Raw genomic sequence first — 19,018 nt, 5'->3', positions numbered from 1 at the left:
ATAAATAAATAAAGATAGAGGAGATAGATGAACAGGAGAATTAAAAAAGTAAAATTTGAAAAATTAAGCAAAGGAAGATGAGAAGGAAGAAAAAAAGTGAGATAAATGATCCTACTAAGGAGTAAAAGGAAATTAATAGAATTACAGAAAAGCCAGGCCAGGCATTTAGCTCAGGCACATAGTGCCTGCCTCAAAAATGCAAGGTCCTGAGTCCGATCCCCGGTACCAAAAAACCCCAAAAAGCACACACACACACACAAAACAAAAAAAAAAAGAATTACATAAAAGTTACAGCAAAGAACAGAGAAGAAAAAGAAAAAAATGGAAAAATAAAAAGAAACACTAAGAAAAATAAAAATTTAAAAGGAAAATAATCCCAAATCCTCCAAAACCAATGGAAAAAAAATGACTTAAAATTCCTCTAGCTAGACATGGTGGTGCCTGCCTGTAATCCCAGCACTCAGGAGGCTGAGGCAGGAGTATCGCCATGAGTTCCAGGCACCCTGTGCTACATAGTAAGTTCAAGGCCACCCTGGATTACACAGCAAGACCCTGCCTCAAAAACGAACAAATCAAAACAAAAATTCCTTTGTATTTTTGAATGAGTGATTTCTTTCCAGGATCTGCAGTCTTGGAATCCAGCCAGTCATGGTTTTCTCCACCTAGGTTTATGGCCTGTGTGTTTGTGAGGTGCACCCCCTCCCCAGGCCTCTCTGTCTGTACACTCAAGCCTGTGGCAACCATCCAAGCCAAGGCATATCCTTGCTCATTTTGGTAGATGGAGAAAGCAATCAGACTACTGATGTGGAGGGGTGAAGGTTCAAGCAGTCCCCTGGATTTAATGCTAACACATTTAGATCCATCTGCTCCTTTTTTTTTTTTTTTTTTTCTGGTACTGGGGATTGAACTCCGGACCTTGCGCTTGCTAGGCAAGCAGTGGAACCACTGAGCTAAATCCCCGGCCCTTAGATCCATCCATCTGCTTTTGAAAGCCAAACATGCCACGCCTGGCTTCTCACCACAGAAGGCAGGCCCCCATGTCTTTCCCTGCCTGAGCTTAAATTTCTCAGGAGGTCTGCCCACACCCTCCTCTCTGTGATTATCTGTTAGGGCTGTCTCTTACCCAGTGACTCTAGTAAGTTTAACCCTGGAAATCCTGAAGTGAAGTTGTTCTGTATCTCAGTTTTAAGCATTTAACCCCTTCCCAAAATGGCTCCGGATTAAACTCTCTCAGATATGGTAGGTACTGCACTGGATTTCTTTGCCAATTCTAGCTTGCTGTATGTATGACAGGAGTCACTTTCAGAGTAAAACCTCACACTATTTTTGCAGTTTACTATAGCCAGGGGCTTTTCTTGGCATTGCTGGCCTCATCCACTTTTTCTCCCTGGAGCTGCCAACACACTCTGGGCTTACATTCTCTTCCCAGGCATTGGCCTTGTCCATGATGAGGTCAGTTGGTTGGTTGGTGCCTCTGCTGCCCCTTGCCAAGGGGAAACAAAATGCAGAGTGGGCTTGGAATTGACTGGGAGCCATGGCCAAAGCACAGAATCCTGTGAATGGACATTTGGACTGTTTGTGGTGTTGGGCTATTTTTAATGAAACAACTAGTAACATTTGCATATAATATACAAGGCAGGCGGGGGAACCACTGAACTAAATCCCCCATCCATTTGCATATAATATGTTACATAAAAGTAATAACAAAGAGTTCATTTCTGGGTTACATGAAATGTGTACAGCACTTAGCTTTGTAAGAAGCTGTCAAACTGTTTTTCCAAAGTGATTGTCATGGGTATCATGTTGAATTCTCACCAGCAATTCCTGCATTCAAATCCTCACTAACTCTAGGTACTGTATCTTTTTTATTTTAGTCATTCTAATGGATGTGTATTGGTATTTTATTGTTTTTGTTTTGTTTTTGCTGTACTCAGGATTGAACCCAGGAAGTGCTGGGCTACAACCCCATCCTTTTTTTATTTTTTTGATACAAGTTCTTGCTAAATTGCTCAGCTTGGCCTCAAATCCTTTTGCATCAGCCTCCTGAGCAGCTGGGATTATGGGCATGTGCCAGTGTTGCCTACTCTTATTGTGATTTAAATTTGCATTTCCCAGTTCAATAATGATGTTGATCATGTTTTCATATTCATATTGACGTGCACGCATGTGAGTGTGTGTGTGTGTGTGTGTGTGAGTGTGTGTGAGTTAGTTACTGTGGATGGAACCCAGGGCCTTTGGACTGGGCTACATCCTCAGTCCTTTTTTATTTTTGATTTTAATACAAGGTCTTGATCAGTTGCTAAATTGCCCAGGCTGTCCTTTAATTCACAGTCCTTTTGCATCAACATCTTGAGTGCTGGGATTATAGGCATGTGCTACCGTGCCCAGCCATATTAGTATTTGTATATCTTGATTTGTGAAATATCTTTTCAAATCTTTGCCAGCTCTATAAATTGGATTGTTGAAGTTGAGAGTGTGGCTCAGTGGTACAGCACAAAAGGCCATGAATTCAATCCTCAGCAAAAAAAAACTGGGTTGTTGATCTTAGTATTGAGTTATATGAATTTTTCTTTTTTCTTTTTTTTAAGATAGAAAAATATTTATTAAGCTCTTTAATAAATTATGTGCACACAGTTTGAATTTTTCTAATCAAAAGTATTGTAGGCTGGGGATTTAGCTCAGTGGTGCCACCGCCTGCCTCACAAACACAAGGTCCTGAGTTCGATCCCCAGTACCAAAAAAAAAGAGTATTCTATTGTGCATATTTTCTCTTGGTCTCCATCTTCTGTTTTTCTTTATGACATCTTTTGAAGAGTAGAACTTCTTTGTTTTTTTATGGTACTGGGGATTGAACTCAGGAACTTTGCACTGAGCTATACCCCACACTTTTAAAAATATTTTTTATTTTGAGATAGAGACTCACTAAATTGCTAAGTTGCACAGGCTGGGCTAGAATTTACAGTCCTCTGCCTGAGCCTCCTAGAATGTTGGAATTACAGAGCTACATCACTGTCTAGCTTGATATTTGTCTTGAGTGTTGCTTATTTTGCTTAATATGATGATTTCCTTTATCCACTCATCTGTTGATGGATACTTTGCCTGGTTTCATCTCTTGACTATTGTGAATTGTGCTGCAGCAAACATGGGTAGGAAGGTATCTTTAATTCCTTTTTGCTGTCTTTAATTCCTTTGGTTATATACCAAGGGGTGGTATAGCTGGATTAAATGGTAACTCTTTTTAATTTTTTGGTTTTTTTGGTACCGGGGATCGAACTCGGGTTCTTGAGTTTTGCACAGCACAGCAGGAGGCGAAACCACTGAGCTAAATCCCGAGCATTTGTTTGTTTGGCTTTTTTTTTGTTACCGGGGATCGAACTCCGGTTCTTGTGCTTGCGCAGCAGGCAGCGAAACCACTGAGCTAAATCCCTGTTTGGCTTTTTCAAGACAGAGTCTCTCTATGTAGTTCAGGCTGCCCTGAACTCACTATGTAGCACAGGCTGGTCATGAACTCACTTGGATTCTCCTGCATGCTGGGATTACATGTGTGCACCACCACACCCATCTGGGGGTCGCATTTTAGAGCTAAACTATAACAGAGGCTTTTTTCCTCCACCGTATATTTTTGGCTTTTTATCTAGAATCAGGTGGCAGTAGTTGTATGGGTTTGTTTCTGTGTACTCTATTCCATTGGTCTATGTGTCTTAATTTTTTTTTTTTGGTACCGGGGATCGAACTCCGGTTCTTGTGCTTGCGCAGCAGGCGGCGAAACCACTGAGCTAAATCCCCAGCCTTAACTTTATATTTTTGAAGATATTGTGAATGGAACATTTTCCTGATTTCTTTCTCAGCTAATTCATTATTGGTGTACAGAAAAACTGTATGTTGACTTTAGGTCATGTATGTATCTTATTAAAATCATTCTTAGGGGCCGGGGATTTAGCTCACTGGTTCTGGCACCTGCCGCGCAAGCGCAAGGTCCTGAGTTCGATCCCCATTACCAAAACAAAAAAATCATCCCTGAGTGTTTTACTTTATTTTATTTTGGTACGGGGGATCGAACTTGGGACCTTGCACTTGCAAGGCAGGTGGCAGAACCACTGAGCTAGATCCCCGGCCCCATATTTTATTTTTGTATTTTTAAAATTTCTATTTTCTAGTATTTCATTACTGTACAGTATATAAAATAGAATTTATCCTGCATTGTTGTGCCCTTGTTTTGTTTTCAGTATCCTACTTGTATATTCCTTAGGAATTTCTTTTTTCTTTATATATGATCTAGTCTTTTGCAAATAAATACATTTTTTTCCAGGCTTTATGTCTTCCATTCCTTGTCCTTTCACCTTATCTCTGAATCCTTATTCTTTGTTTTTTTGGTACCGGGGATTGAACTCAGGACCTTGCGCTTCCATGGCAGGCGCCAGAACCACTAAGCTAATTCCCCGGTCCTCTGAATCCTTATTCTTGACCTAGGTGACATTTGGTTCACATTTCTTGTTTGCTAATAATAATAATGGGAGTTATTTCTTGTTTATCTTTTTCTTTTTAGTACCAGGGATTGAACTCGGGTCTTTGCGCTTTCGCGGCAGGCTGCAGAATCACTGAGCTAAATCCCCGGCAAACTATGGCAGTTATTTCTGTGGACCTACTATGTGGCAAATATTGCACTAGGCCCCCTGCATATACTATTTTATATAATTCTTTTTCTTTTTTTTTTTTTTGAGACAGGGTAGTTCAGACTGGCCTCGAACTCACTATGTAGCCCAGGCTGGCCTTGAACTCACAGCAATCCTCCTGCCTCAGCCTCCCGAGTGCTGAGATTACAGGCATGCATGCGCCACCATGCCTGCCTATTTTGTATAATACCTCTTATCAGTTGTTGAAGAACAAAAACAGAGGCTCAGAAGGAACACATGATTTCCCAAGATTGTTTGGCATTTGGTGTGTGTTGGACCTGGGATTTGCACCCAGGGATATTTGGTTTTTGGGCAGAATTGGCCTTTTAAGGAGACTCTGCTGGTGTGAGGTCATACTGATGAGAATAGCCCTCTCCCAGAGTCCGTTGTATGGGGTGATGGGAAAACAGAGACTCTTAGAAAAATGTCATGTTCCTGGCTACCCTCTGCACTGCTGTGGTTCCAGCTGGCTGTGGAGTTACTTCACTTTTGTCGTGTTGGTGGAAGAAGTTAATAGGCACAATCCCCGTCTGGGTCCTAGTGCCTTTCCCTGTGTGGTGACTACGTCATCCAGGCTCTTCTGGGAAGGGGTATCATGGGGACCTCAGCTGTAATCAGGGCTGGGCAGCCTGAGTCAATGGCCTTGGAGGGAGCGATTCGGCTTCTCAGGATCCCATTTCAGTTGGCTGCCGAAGACTTACTGTCACTGTCTTGCAAGGTCACTTCTAGCGTCACTGTCTGTCTCTGAGCCCATGGGGCTGGCTGAGCTTTGCAAGCCCTGCCTGAAAGGCAGGGCCAGGGAGAAACTTGGCAGCACAGCCAGTGACATCAGCACTGATGCTGCCTGGGAGAGTCAGATGGGATTTTGGAGAGGAATCAGTGGCTGCAGACCTCGGTCTCCTGGCTGGCCCTCTGGACACAGCTGCTTTGATTGTTTCTCGGTATCTCTTTTATGGGTCACTTCTTCTGGGCTTCAGACTGTCCTCTTAATGAGGGGCCCGCTGCAGGCCCCAGAAAGAACTGCCCTTGTCAGCAGGTTAGTGCTTTCACCAAGAGGAGTCACCTGGCACCAAATCAGATTACTCAGTGGCACTCTACCCAAACATGCCCTGATCTGAGTCCAGGAAAGTTGTGCTGGCTGTCAGGATGGAAAGGTGAAGGTCGGGGCTTGTGTGGGGTGGGTGGGGAGGTTGGCTAATTTTTATTGTTGTTTCTGGGAATTGAACTCAGGGCCTTGTACAAGCTAAGCATGAGCCATACCACTGAGCCCTTCTCCTAGCCCCTGGTCTAATCTTCATTTTCTAGGTAACTAGCCAACTTCTGTCAGGCTCGTCACTGTCACATTGTTTTGCCCATGCTTGGGGACCTCTGCCCAGGTTCCTGTTGGACTGCCATCACTTGCATGAAAGGCTTGGGGCCCCATGAGCATGTGTGTGCTGGCAGGTGTGGCACACATTTCCCAACAAATGGGGAGGGAGAGTGCATCCGTTCCTGATGGCAGCTGTACTGGGTATGTGTCTCCTGAAGTCTCTCTTGTCCTCCCTGCCGCTGCCTGATTATTCCAGTTGCTTCTACATCTAGATGATCTTATTGCTAACCTTACTCCTAATTTTAAAAAGTGCTAATAAGCTAAGGCTTTTTCTGGCTGCCAGAAGCCCACAGTAAACATGACATGTGGAGAAACTGTAAAAGTTAAGGGTGAAAGATCATGTAGCTCCAGAATCCCCTCGGGGCCCCTCCTGGCCTCAGTGAGTATAAGTCACCCAAAGCTGGCTGCTTGGCAAGTGCTGCTGTAGGACAGGGCGGCAGGGCACTGGTAGTTAGCTCCTGTCCCACACTGTGGCTTACGTGGGCCTGTTGTGTTCCACACTAGTTGCCCAGTCCTGCAATGTAACTTACATGATTTTCTCTTCTTTTCCTAGATGCCGTGACTGTGCAGACTTGCTGGGGTTTGTCCATGTTGGGGAGGAACCTTCCTTTCGGGGGTGACCACGTTCATCTGGGCATGACTGCACTACCCTGGACCCATGGACTTGAAGGTGAGGAAGCATCTGGTGAGCCCTGCTTTGGTGCCATATGGCTGTCCCTGGGGTGTCTCTGTTGGGCTGTCCCCTCCTAGGTTCGTTGGGAATCCTCATCTGGGTTTTATATCCAAAGTGAAAGCGAGTGTGGCTCCGAGGCATGGGGATATGACTGTGACTCCTGTGAGGGTCGTACTGCTTGTTTGGGAAAGACAAAGGATGAAGGGCAGATCTGTTAACACAACTGCACGGCAGTGGGGTTTCAGATTCGGGTTATCCTGAGCCAGTCTTCCACTTCTTGCCCAGAGGTGTGCAATTTAGTTTGTTTGCTCTGTGTTAAGGCTGTGCCCCAACTTGCTGAGCCATGTGGAGGGTTCCTGGGCACCCTATCTGTGGGTAGAGATGAGCTTGCTGTCAAACTCCAAACACAGCTGCCTCCTCAGCCGGAGGGAGCAGCCTGGAGGTCCTGTCTGTGAGACTGGCCTGGGCTCCAGGTGCACCATCTTTGGATGGAGGTAGATTTGTCAATCAGAATATTCCTCTCCCATGACAAAGACTGCCCCGACAAAGTCACTGTGTCCCTAACGTGGCTTCTGCATATCCCCCCCGCACCATAGGCCTGTCTGCGCACCAGCCTCCATTCACGTGGCTGCTGACAATGGGTCAGTGGCTCTGTGCTACCTGGTAAAACCTGGAGTATATGAGGCCTCACATTGTGGTCCTTCCCAAGGGCCCAGCGTCACAGCCTGCCTTGCCTTTTACCTCAGATGGTTCTGTATTCTTCTGGGTTTGGGCACGTGTACCATATTGAGGTTGTTCCCTCTAAAATTGCCCCATTCTTTGCCCCAGCAAAGTTTTCTACCCTTTTTTCAAGACCTAGTTCAGGCATTATCTTTGTCAAGTGAGTCCTCCAACCTCCAGAGATCCCTGCTTTCAGCATTCATGGTACCTCCACCATCATGCCTGCTATACTCTAACAAAGCAATGTGGCTCTTTCATTGTATTTCAACATCCCTGGAGCCCAACACAGAGCCTGGCATATAGCAAAGGCTTAGTAAATATTTATGGACTTAAACTTCTGGGGAGTGATTTACCTGCTAAAGGGAGCTGTGGGCTTTTGATGGTGCCTGACTGACTGCAGCCTGTTCACCTTCAGGCTCCCTGTGCCTCTGAACACAAGCCTGTGGACTTGAACTTGAAACAAGTGTGTTCAGCCTCCTGTTCATAACCACCTCTGGCTCCTCTGCAGGTGTCTATCCTAGCAGTGATAGGCCTAAAGGGAAAACTACGCTTATCTCCCTCCTAGCCTGGGTGCAAGGCTGTTCTATATGGCAGTAAATGCTGTGCACTACTCAATTCAGGGAGCACCCCAAGAAGCTCTGATGTGCAATGCAGTGATCTGCCTAGGTGGGGCTGCCTGCCCCTAAACAGAGGACAGTGTTGTCCTGATTCCAGCCTGTTGCTGAAGCACCAGTGGCTAGTACTGTGTATTGGGGAAATAAAGTTCTGTGATTGCAGGGGATGGCTTTTCCCTAGAGCCCAAGGGAGAAGCCATGAGAACCTGCTGGGTACCTCTCAGGGCCATTTTTCCTGGAGGATTTTTGTGCATCCTCATCTTATTGAATACATGAGTCCTGAACCAGAAACCCTCATCAACATCAGCAGCAGCCATATTGATGGAATATTGACTTCGAGTTGGTAGGGCTGGGGAGGTGGCCCCTGGCTCAGAGAGGTTTGTAGTCTAGTTGAGGAATGGATAGCACAAGCAATTCATCAATAGGCCCGAAGGAATTTCTACCTGTGTATGTTCCTTTTACCATCAGGGTTTGTACAGATTATCCCATGGCCCAGGACAGTGGCCCAGTCAGAGGGATCTTGGAGAAGTAGGATTGGGAGTAGCTGGCATGGTGACAATTGATGGTCAGGTGGGGTCTGGCTCCCTGGCTTGGCCCAGGATCAATTTTGCTATTGCTGGATGATTTTCAGCACCCAGCTTTCCTCTCTTTCAGACCTACCAGCTCTCAGCCTCCCGTCCAGCCCAGGTTGGATGTGCTACAGCAATGGTGGCTTGGGCTCCTGCTCCTGAGATGCTCCTCTTTCCCATCACTGAAGCGGGCCCTGTGGGAGGGGAGCAGGAGAGGGAAACGTCTGCATTGAGGTCTGCATGATACCTGGGATAGGCCTTCCATGCTGTCACTTCCAGGGCCTGCCACAGAGAAGGGGCTTGGGAACAGGAGTCCTTCTCTGGGCCACAGCCTATGTTCCTCACAGTGGCTGGCATAGAAACTGACCCCGCCCACCTCCTTTTCCTGCTTCCCCACAGAAACTTCCTGCCCTTAGCCTCTGGATCGCCCCACCCCTCCTTTCTGTCCCCATTCAGCTCTGTTTGGCAGGGGCCCCACAGGGAGCTGCCAGAGCAGCTAAGGGGGAGGGAAGAGGCTGGCTTGTACTGTAGAGACTCGCTCTTCCCCTCCCTGCAGCTCAAGATGTTGTCGTCCGGGAGACTGAGGGCCCTGGAGAAATGCGCTCAGCCTCCAGCCCGCTCTCCAGCTAGAGGACCATTAGGCTATCTCCTGTCCCTGGGGTGTTGTAGCCTCATTCTTAGGATGGCCTGGCCATCACCAGAGAAATTCTATGGCCTCTCCATGCCTTGGTTCTTCCTTCTCCCAAGATGCCTGTGCTGAGAGCTTTCCTTAGGTCAAACTCCTCCCAGAGCCATCCCTGTTTGGTGCCCTGGGAAGGAGCCCCACGTGCTGGCTGCCCCTTTCTGCCTGGGAGGTGAGGGCCCAGGTGTACTCAGGTAGCCCCTGGTCCTGAGAGCTCTTGGGTGGGTATGTCTAAATGTGGCTGTTCTCTTTATCCATCAGTTTAGTGGGGTCCCTGGCTGGGAGGTGCTGGAATCTTCAAAGAGCCCTCCGTTCAGCTGGCTCTGCCCACTGTCACTGGATTCTTCCTTCCTCCAGCTTCCTGGCCCTCTGCTTGGCCTCCTAGAAGTCACTGCTGGAGGCTTCTCAGTGGCCAGTGCTCCCCCTCTGTGCAGGATGTGTTGCTATTAATAACATACTACTGTAGTCCCCTTCCCTGCTTCCTGCAGCTCCTAAGTGTGAAAAGAGCTGCTTTTGGCTTGTCTCCATGCTGGGAGCCTCGGAGTGATTTGGGGAGCTCTCACAGATGGTGGGCTCACCTACCAGGGGGCCACTAACCTTGTCCGGTGACCTGGGGGCAGTGGACGGGTAGTTTGGGAAGAGAACTGGTACTTATCTACCCCAGGGGATAGCTGGATACCAGTGGATGTGCTCGGGGCCCAGGCTCTTTGCAGCTTCTGCCGTCTTTCCATCTGTCTGCACTCGAGCTGCACATAGTCCCTCTCCTCACCCTTCAGTGGCCTCTTCTGAACAATGAGCCAAGCTCCTGGACATCTGGCAGAGCGTTGGGCAAACTTTCTCCTCTCAGTCCTCCTTTCTCCTTTCCTCCCTCCCTCGGCCCCTCCCTCCTTCCGTCCCTCCCTCGCTCCCTCCCTCCCTCCCTCCCTCGGCTGCTGTTGCAGCCTGCCTCTACTGCCTGCTGCCTCCTCCCTCCCTGAATCTGCAGCGTGACTGGAAATAGGCTGAATTAATCAGCAGATTGAAGCTGTGCTCTGCTGCACCCGATTCTCAGCAGCACCTTCTCTGCAGCTCCTCCTCCTCGTTCACACACGTTTCTCTCCTGTCTTCTCACACCCTCTCTCTCTGTTCTGCCTCTCCCCCTCTTTTTGAGGGTGACATTGGAAGTTACTGTAGCTGATCACTCGTGGCTCAGGCTCTGCCCCATGCTCTTTAAGCAGGCAGAGCTATGGATGCCTCACCAGGCCAAGCCCAGCACAGTGAGTATGCCAGCTTGGTTTCCTGTTTCTCTTCATGCTTCCTTCCCTGCTTAGTGAGGGAGTCTTTGGGTTCATGGTTGCCAGTGGAGTCCTAACGATGAGCTGAATGGGAGGCAGCTAGAATGAGCATGATGCTACCAGAATCTTGGAAGGAGATTGGGAATGAGAGCCGAAAAGTGGGTCTTAGAGCTGTCAGCTGGGTGCCCGAGTTACCTAGAAGAGGCCTGGTGCTCAAGCCTCCCCGAAGGGCATCCTACCAAGGGCTGCTAGGACCCAGGTCCCCAGGCACACAGGTAACAGAAGCTTGGGGACCAGATGCCAGCCCTTCTCGGGGCCAGTGAAGGGGCCTTTCCCCCTAGACCACAGAGATCACTGTGCCAGGAGCCATCAGGGTTGGAATGATTGCCCAGGTGTTGGTGGCTGCAGGAGGGTGGGGAAGAAGGTGAATGAGAGTGGTAAGATGGGCTCCAGCCTGGAAAGTGAGGTAAAGAAGCAGCTCAGCTTTGCCTTCGATTCACCTAGCTGCAGATGTGTCCCATTGTGTCAGACTCAGAAGCATAGACGGTGGCTGAATCTCCTCAGTGACTGGAGCTTGGTTGAGTTCAGCTTTGAGTCCCCTCTCTGCTCCCACTGACTAAGAAGGTTGTGATGGGGGGAACTAGAGAAGGAGCCCCTAACTGGTGGTTATGTGTTGTCAAGAAGCCTTAGGTCAAGGTCTAAATTTATAACTCAGCCTAGGAGCCTTGATTCTGTTGTCTCTGATACAAAGAAAGCCATTGCTTTGTGAGAGAGGGGGTCTGCAAGGATGGGGGCTGCGGGCAGGGGGCTTTCGTTCTGAGAAACTTGGCTAAGGTGGGTGTAGGAGAGGTCAGGTATCAGCTTTTGGAGGGCTAGTTAGACTCTCCAAGCTTTGCACCTTGACAGTGGCTCCTGCTTAGTGGCAGATTCCTATGAATGATTTGGAGGACAGAGTTCTTTCACTCCCACATTCCCAACCCTACCAGCACCCTCCCCTTGGATGGCAGAACAGAAAGAACAAGCCCAGCTTGCACGGTGTTAAAACTTCCTCCCAGCCTCGAGCCATTCTCTGCCTTGGTCCACTTGAGCCTGAGCACTTAGAAAAGCAGGCGGGGGCTGGCTCTACCTGGAAAGCTTCAGTGTCCTCTTTCCTGGCCCTGCTGGGGTAGAGCCCTCATTCCTGGCCCCAGGAATGTCTTTAGAGGTACCTGGCAGTAGAGTAGGGGGGAGCTATTAGAATGTGGGTATCAGGCAGCATCTCTTGTTACCTTTGGGTGCTTAAGGCCAGGTCCAATCTTTCCTCACCCCTCCCCCACCCGCTAGTAGACATGAAAAGCAGACCTCAGACTACTGTGTCTACTCAGGTTCTTATTTCTCAGATAATAACTTGGTATGAGGATGCCCAGGCACACGGGTACCCCACCTAACTCTACTGAGAAGGGCTGGCAGAGACTGCTCCTCACCCACCCACTCTGAATCTCCCTCAGAAAGAAGGCAATATTCCACCAAGCTGCTTAGCTCTGGTTCTTCTGTCACTTGGGGAAGAACTGAGGCAGGATGAGGAAAAGCAGTGCTTTGACTCCTGCTGCAGAGGAGTGAGCTGAACAGGCTTGGCAGTTGGGCCACTCTGTTGAAGGCCAAGTGCTCACCACAGGGCCAGCCTGTGTGGGCAGGCGCTTCCTTCGGGCAGCATGTAATTACAGAATGGCTTTTTTTCTTTCTGTTGTGCTGTCTTTAATCCCCTGTCTGCAGTCAGGGCCTCTGGCCAGACATAACATGCGGGGGCAGATGCATACAGACAGCTCTGCAGGTCCTCTGCCCGGGAGCATCTGCCACCCTCTGGCCTGTGCCTTACCCATCTGGAGAGGAACAGGGTGCCTGGGGAGGGGAGAGCAAGAGAGCAATTTCGGCTGGACAGCCAAGGAGGTCCTGGGTGTGGTGGTGGCTAGAAGGAGGCAGCAGATGTGTGTCATCAGGACAGCCACTGTGCCATCCAAGGGAGTCAGTGAGTGCTCTGGGTCTGCAGGCCTGGCCGAGGAAGAATGCCTCCTTGCCCCTTTTTAGCCTTTTCTCTGCCTTGATGGAAGCTGTTCTTTCTTAGCTATGAGGTCCCCACACCATCCCAAGCAGCTTCTCGGGTAGTCCTGCAGCCTGGTGTGGTTTTCCCAACCCTTCTTTCTTCTGTTCAGACTCCTTCTCTTGGGTGTGCAGCCCTCCAGCTCAGCTGGCCAGTCCTTCCTGCCTCCAGTGTGTTTTCCCTTTGGTCATTTCTGGAGGTGTGGCCCAGGCCCAGCCATCCTGTCCATCCCACAAGCTCTTAAATCCCTCTGGAGAGGAAGGCTGGGCCCAAGGGGAGGAGGGTCAGTGTGAGGGAAGGTGCTAGGGGCCTGGGCTTCCCAACCTGGCCTCAGATCCTCTTCTTCTCTTACTGGGGTGGAGGTGGGAGGATCCGGCATCACCACCCTGACCCAGTCCTATAGATAGGAGCTCATGGGCTCTTCTTCTCTTCTCTTCTGTCTTCCTCCATTTGAGCCTTCCTGAAGTCCTCCTCCTTCCCATGTCAGGAGCTCTGGGATACTGTGGACAGACTTAGCTTGCCTGACATTCATTTGTCCTGAGGACAAATACCATCTGAGGAAGCCCAGGATCCTCCAAAGGGAGGTGGATGCTTTGGAATACAGTATTTACCAGGCTACGTTGTAGGCTTCCTGCCCAGAGGTCATTTCTTCCTGAGCTGAAATGACCAGTTTATCTCCAGTGGGAAGAAGCAACTCTTACCTCCATAATCCACCAAAACCATAGTAGAGAATGGGATTAGGTGAGATTTAGGTCAGGGTGCCGGAAATCTTGGGGCTGAGTCCATTCTGGAAGCCAAGGCAGCTGGCAGCAGATAACACTGGGGCTCCACTCAGGTGTGTGACACTGGGACCCTGCAGCCCCTCAGAGTTGTGGAGGTGCCCAGGCCAGACAGCCAGAGAAGAGGCACCTGTGGAAGCAGGCAAGGATGAGGAAGTGCAGAACATCAGCAGACAAGGCCAGGACAGGCCCCTGGAGAGGGCAGATCTGTGGGTCATCAGACTGGAAGGAGTGGAGGGGAGGACAGGGAATCAGGTGGCATGGTGGCCCAGCACCACAGCCGGGGCCTGGAGTCCTCAGTAGATAGCAGTGAGTTCCTTTCTGGTGCCTCAGATCTAGGAATTGGCTGCTCTTACTCAGGAACTTTTCCTGATGGAAGTGCCCATCACTGAGGCAGAAAGACTGCTTCTTCAGGCACTGGCTCTTGGGCAGGGGGAGGTATTGTTTGTTTTTGCACCCCATGGCTGGGGATTTGTACATCATATTCAGCCTGGCATCAGCTAAACCCATGGAAGTTTTGATTCAGCAGGCCTAGGCTAGGACCTGGACAGGCAGGGTTTTGAAAACTCCAGGTGATGTTATTGCAGATTTTGGGTTGATAGCCAGCTGGCTATTTGTCACCACAGTTAGCTGGCATGGACAGGGATGGTCCCGGGTGACTTGGGAACCTGATACGTTGCCTTGAGGGACCTCACAGCCAGGCTGCTCCCTGTTGAGACTCTCCCCCTCCTAGCTTCCCCTTCTTGGACTTTAGCCCTTCATTTCCCTCTGTCTACCCTGCACCCCCAGTTTGCCAACTGTTGTACATTTCTGGAGTGATCTCAGCCACAGTAGTGGACATACCTACCACCGAGACACTTAAAACTCCTACATTTCATCCCCAGCCTGACCTGCTCACAGTGTAGACCTGTGACCTGCCTCTCAGCTGTTTTCGCAGGAAATGGGAGTCAGGATGTCGAAACCCAAACTCGCTTCCAACGGCCTGCCAGAGTCACCTCTTCTTCCACACAACTGCTTACCCAGTGGCCTCTGCAATATCCCAGTCTGTGGCTTTCCCCACCCCACTTCATGCTGTCCTTCCCACTCCCAGCCTCTACCTTCCCCAGGGTAACACCCCATACAGACACCCTAGCCAGGGTAAGTGCCACATCAGCTGACACCCTTTACCTTTAAAGTCCAGTCCAGACCCACATGCCAGTTCTATGAGGCTCTTGGGACCTGCGACCTCCCAGCTCCCTGCTGTTCCTTCCCCAGGCCTTGCTATTCCAGCGAGAGTACTAATGCCTGGCCAGGAAACATTCGCCACCCTAGACAACTCTTGCTTTTTCAAGACAACCCAAAATGTCACCCGCTCTGGGACATTTTCCCAAAACCCAGGGCTGCACTTCAGGGAGAGGTTTGTATTCCGATGGCTCCTTGGCAACCTGGCTCTCAGCCTGCATCTTATGGCATTGTGATTATAGATGTACATGTCTGGCTCCCCCACTAGACTGCAGATTCCTTGAAAACAGGTACTGAGTTCTACCATCTCCACATGCCCTCCCCACCAAACCACTAAAGATGGTGCCTGGTGCATACGAGCTTAGTGAATACCTGCTGAATGAATGAGTGAATAAATGAACCTGCGAGTAGCTTCACTGATCCTAAGAACATGTTAGTCAAAAAACAAAACAAAATAAACAAAAAACAAAGCAACAACAACAACAAAAAAATAAATTAAAAAAAGGACTGGGGAGGTAGCACAATCCCTGTCTATGAGGTGCAAAGACAAACAGTGGTCCCCCAAGAGGCAGTGCCTGAAGAAGCAGCCAGTCTTTCCATCTCAGTGTGCACTCCCATCAGGAAAAGTTGCTGGGATGGATGGATGGATGGATGGATGGGGCTGAGGGTATAGTTCAGTGGTAGGTTAGCATGTGCGAGGTCCTGGGTTCTATAGCAAATACTGCAAAAAAGAAAAGAAAAAAAATGGAGTTCTAAAAGACTGGCGCCTTTGAGGTCAATGGAAAGACAGGCAATGAGAGCAGGCTGAGTGGCAGCAGGTTGAGAGGTAAGTGAAAGGCAAGTTAGAAAACACTGAGTAGAAAAAGTGTTTTTTGGTTTTTTGTTGTTTTTTTTTTGAGACTGGGTATGAACTCAGGACCTTGTGGTTGTGCGGCAGGTGCTTTTTTTGGTTTTTAAACTTGGCTTTAAAGAGTACAGTGCTAGGGCCAGGGATTTAGCTCAGTGGTTTGGCCGCCTGCTGTGCAGGCGCAAGGACCCGAGTTCAATTCCTGGTACCAAACAAACAAACAAAAAAATAACTCACACCCAAAGAGTACAGGACTGTGGGCCAGGGATTTAGCTCAGTGGTTCCAGCGCCTGCCTCACAAGCACAAGGTCCTGAGTTCGATCCCCGGTACCAAAAAAAAAAAGAGTACAGGACTGTGCCCTTGAATGGTTTTAAATTTGGTGGTGATTTTACTATAGATACACCCTGAGGGTGAAGAGCTTGGGGAAGAAGGGAGGTGGAGGGCAAGCAGGGGCTTGGGTGGAGAGAAGGGAGGGTCCAGTCCTCACTGGATGCCCCATCTGGGCAGGGACCCAGGGCCTGGGGACATGCTGGCCACATCTATTTCCCTGCAGGGCGAGCCCCCCTTGGCCCTGGGCCTGTCCACATGGAAGGCCCTGAGTGTCCTGAAGGAGCAACTGGAGGCCGTGTTAGAGGGACACCTCAAAGAGCGGAAGAAACGACTTACGTGGAAGGTGAAGCTTCTTCACAGGCATTCCGAGCCTGGGTGGGATGAGAAAGAAGCTGGGGAGGCCCCTCCTTGGGGCTGCGATGTGCCCTGCCCACCTGGGTAGTGGGAGACCCAAGCAGGGCATATGAATAGTCAGAAGGAGCTGGGTGTGGTGGTGCACACCCGTAATTGCACTACTCTGGGAGCCTAAGGTAGGATGATCACAAGTTCAAGACCAGCCTGGACAACTTCGTGACTTAGTGAGACCTTGTCTTGAGATAAAAAATTTTAAAAGAGCTGGAGGTATGGCTCATGTGAATGCCCTGGGTTCATTCCCCTGTGCTGCAAAAAGGAAAAAAAAAAGGAAGTCGAGGTTCCTTCTCAGAGGAGCCCAACATACTGGACCCCAGCCAAGGTCAAAGGGATGGGTCCAAGATAGCCACGGGGACTCACTGGGGAGGTGAGGGGCAGGGGAACCCGGCAGATGAGAGCTGGACGGGCCACCCACTGCCTTTCTGCCATTAACCCCCAGGAGGTGTGGAGAAGCAGCTTCCTGCACCACAGTAACCGCTGCTCCTGCTTCCACTGGCCTGGGGCCTCGCTCATGCTGCTGGCTGTGCTGCTTCTACTGGGCTGCTTTGGGGGCCAGCCAGCCGGGAGGTAAACAGCACCCCACAGACTTCTGTCAGTGCCCCACTCTGTCTCCCTTGGACTCTCCAAGGCTCTGAAGAGGCTGTTGTGCCTGAGCTGTTGCCACAGTGGGCTACTGGGTGTGTGAGACTCTCCTTGGTCCCTTGAGTCCCGAGTCAGATGAGACACTCCTTCCAGAAGGGACTGGGTGGAAAGGGGGTGTCTTGGACCTGGGGGCTGGGAGCAGGGAGGGTCTTTACTCCCTGGAATTACACCTTACACCCTGCATCCCAACACTAGCCATGGGGTGGAGCTGGTCAATGCCTCCGCACTCTTCCTGCTGCTACTTCTCAACCTTGTCCTCATTGGGCGGCAAGATCGGCTGAAGCGCCACGAGGTGGAGCACAGGCTCCGGGGGATCATTGACCAAATCCAAGGTGAGGCAAGAGCCAGGTGTGTCAGTGGGAAAGGCACCCTGCGACGTGTCAGAACCCTGAGACTCCACGCCGGTGCCCAGCACCTGGGGATGGCCTACCGTCAGTGTTGCAGGGGCCGTCATCATTGGCAGAGTTGGAAGGGTGTCTTGCCCTCTCTTGAGCAGGGCAGTGCAGACTGTGGTGCAGCTGTGGGCACCTAGGCAGTGGCCTGGGAAGACAGGAAGCTGATGGTGTCACTGTGGGCTTACAAGCTGGCAAATGTTGGGAGACAGACAGAGAAGACCCTGTCTCTTGACAGAAGGGCAGTTGAGATGTCCTCTTCCAAGTCTGTCCAGTCTGGTGGTACTGGGCTGGGGAAAAGGTGGGAAGGTGGACCAGGGTAGCTGAGATGCCTGCAGGAGTCAGGGTTGGGCAGGGAGTTGGGAGCTCAAGATGAGTATCCTGGTGCCTAAAGGAGCGAGCCATTGCTCAATCCTCTGTCTAGCTGGCACTTATTAGGCTCCAGCTATCCATCATTACATTGGGCTCCTCGGAGAGCTTATGGTTCCTGCTTTCCAAGGGTGCATGGTGGTGTCAGAAGCAGCACCTGCTCTCAGGAGGCCTTTCTCTGACAGTTCTAGGCAGTGGATGTTCAAGGCCTAAGTGAGAATTTGTTCATTCATCCTGCAATGATTAATTGCAAACATAAGCTGGGGTCTGGGAGTACAATGATCGCTGAGAAAGATGAGTCTTGCTCTCCAGGAGCTTAGTCGCTTGCTCAGGAACCATCAGTGGCTCCCTCTTGCTCCTTCAAGCCATCTCAGATGCTGCCAGTGGCTTCCCAGTACCCCTGCCCTAGGCTCTGAGCTTCCTATCCAGCCTCTCTTCTTACTACTCATCCTCACATTATAACTACTCATCCTCCCTAGACCCTCCGTGTACCAACCTGCTCTGTGCTTCTGACCTATTCTCTGCCCAGTGAGCTCCCTCATTCACCTCTGGTGGACAAAATCTTTGCCAATCTTCCTGGCCACTCCCAGAAGCCTTCCCAGAAGCCCTGGCAGATAGGTTTGTTCCTGCTTCCGTATACTCCCGTGGTGCTGGGATGTTTGTTAACCACACTTAGCAAATATTTGCCTGGTTTGCAGTTGTCTGGCCATGCACCTCCTCTCCCCCACTATGCAGTAACTTCTCAAGGGCAGGGACTGTGTTGTCTGTGCCTTGTACCCTGCACAGCCCCTCAGCAAAGTGTGAAGTGTATTTGAGTGGAAAGTGTACAAAGATAAAATCTTCAGAGAATGAGAGCAGGTGGAAGTGGCTGGGCTAGGGATGGCTTCAGAGGGGAGGCATCATTGAAACGGGAAGCATTTGAATAATTGGGGTGGGAAGAAGAAAGCAGGCGGTGTCCCTTGGTGTGTGCTGGGCTGACTGGAGGGTGAGAAGGTTGTTTCTCTTTTGTGTTTCTCCTCAGATGCCCTCAGAAATGGCAAGGAGATCAAGTGGCCGAATGCCATGTATCCAGACCTCCACATGCCATTTGCTCCATCCTGGTCCCTGCACTGGGCCTACAGAGATGGCCACCTGGTCAACCTGCCAGTTAGCCTGTTGGTAGAAGGGGACATCATAGCCCTGAGACCTGGCCAGGAATCCTTTGCCTCCCTGAGAGGGATCAAGGTAACTGGAGGCTTCTCTTCGTCCTGGGAACTGTGGAGGCGGGGTGGGGGTGGGGGGACGACATCTGAAGGCCACTTGGGGCTCCCGGGCTCCATTCTAAAGCTTTCTGGCCAGCTTGGGGGCTTCGCAAGAATTCTCAGATGGAGCTGGA

General features: G+C 50.1%; 1 protein-coding gene and 1 long non-coding RNA gene across 18 annotated transcripts in view; one reads left to right on the top strand and one right to left on the bottom strand.

Annotated features, from left to right (window-relative positions):
- Positions 1–10,210, bottom strand: part of LOC147828759 (uncharacterized) — a 51,026-nt gene extending 40,816 nt beyond the window's left edge. Inside the window, exon 1 of the long non-coding RNA XR_015450255.1 lies at positions 8,710–10,210. This is a non-coding gene — a long non-coding RNA (uncharacterized LOC147828759). The remainder of the gene's footprint in view (positions 1–8,709) is intronic.
- Positions 1–19,018, top strand: part of Tmem94 (transmembrane protein 94) — a 43,871-nt gene that overhangs the window by 12,997 nt on the left and 11,856 nt on the right. For 3 of the 17 annotated variants that reach the window (XM_004860678.3, XM_087208461.1, XM_004860677.3), the window contains exons 1-5: positions 10,246–10,556; positions 16,053–16,172; positions 16,680–16,807; positions 17,078–17,214; positions 18,665–18,867. In XM_004860678.3, the coding sequence (XP_004860735.1) occupies positions 10,503–10,556; positions 16,053–16,172; positions 16,680–16,807; positions 17,078–17,214; positions 18,665–18,867 (642 nt within the window). In that variant the 5' untranslated portion in view covers positions 10,246–10,502. Of the gene's footprint in view, positions 1–5,524; positions 5,828–5,986; positions 6,184–6,595; positions 6,713–10,242; positions 10,557–16,052; positions 16,173–16,679; positions 16,808–17,077; positions 17,215–18,664; positions 18,868–19,018 lie in introns of those variants that run through there. The other 14 variants (XM_087208460.1, XM_004860674.4, XM_021241082.2 and 11 more) reach the window with 13 other exon arrangements.

The sequence above is a fragment of the Heterocephalus glaber genome, unplaced genomic scaffold (genome assembly GCF_053883595.1).
Source record: "Heterocephalus glaber isolate CG9 unplaced genomic scaffold, H.glaber_assembly_v1.0 deba00000937, whole genome shotgun sequence".
NCBI classification, from domain to species: Eukaryota; Metazoa; Chordata; class Mammalia; order Rodentia; family Bathyergidae; genus Heterocephalus; species Heterocephalus glaber.
Note: the sequence above shows the minus strand (reverse complement) of the source record. Positions and strands in the feature narration are given on the sequence as shown.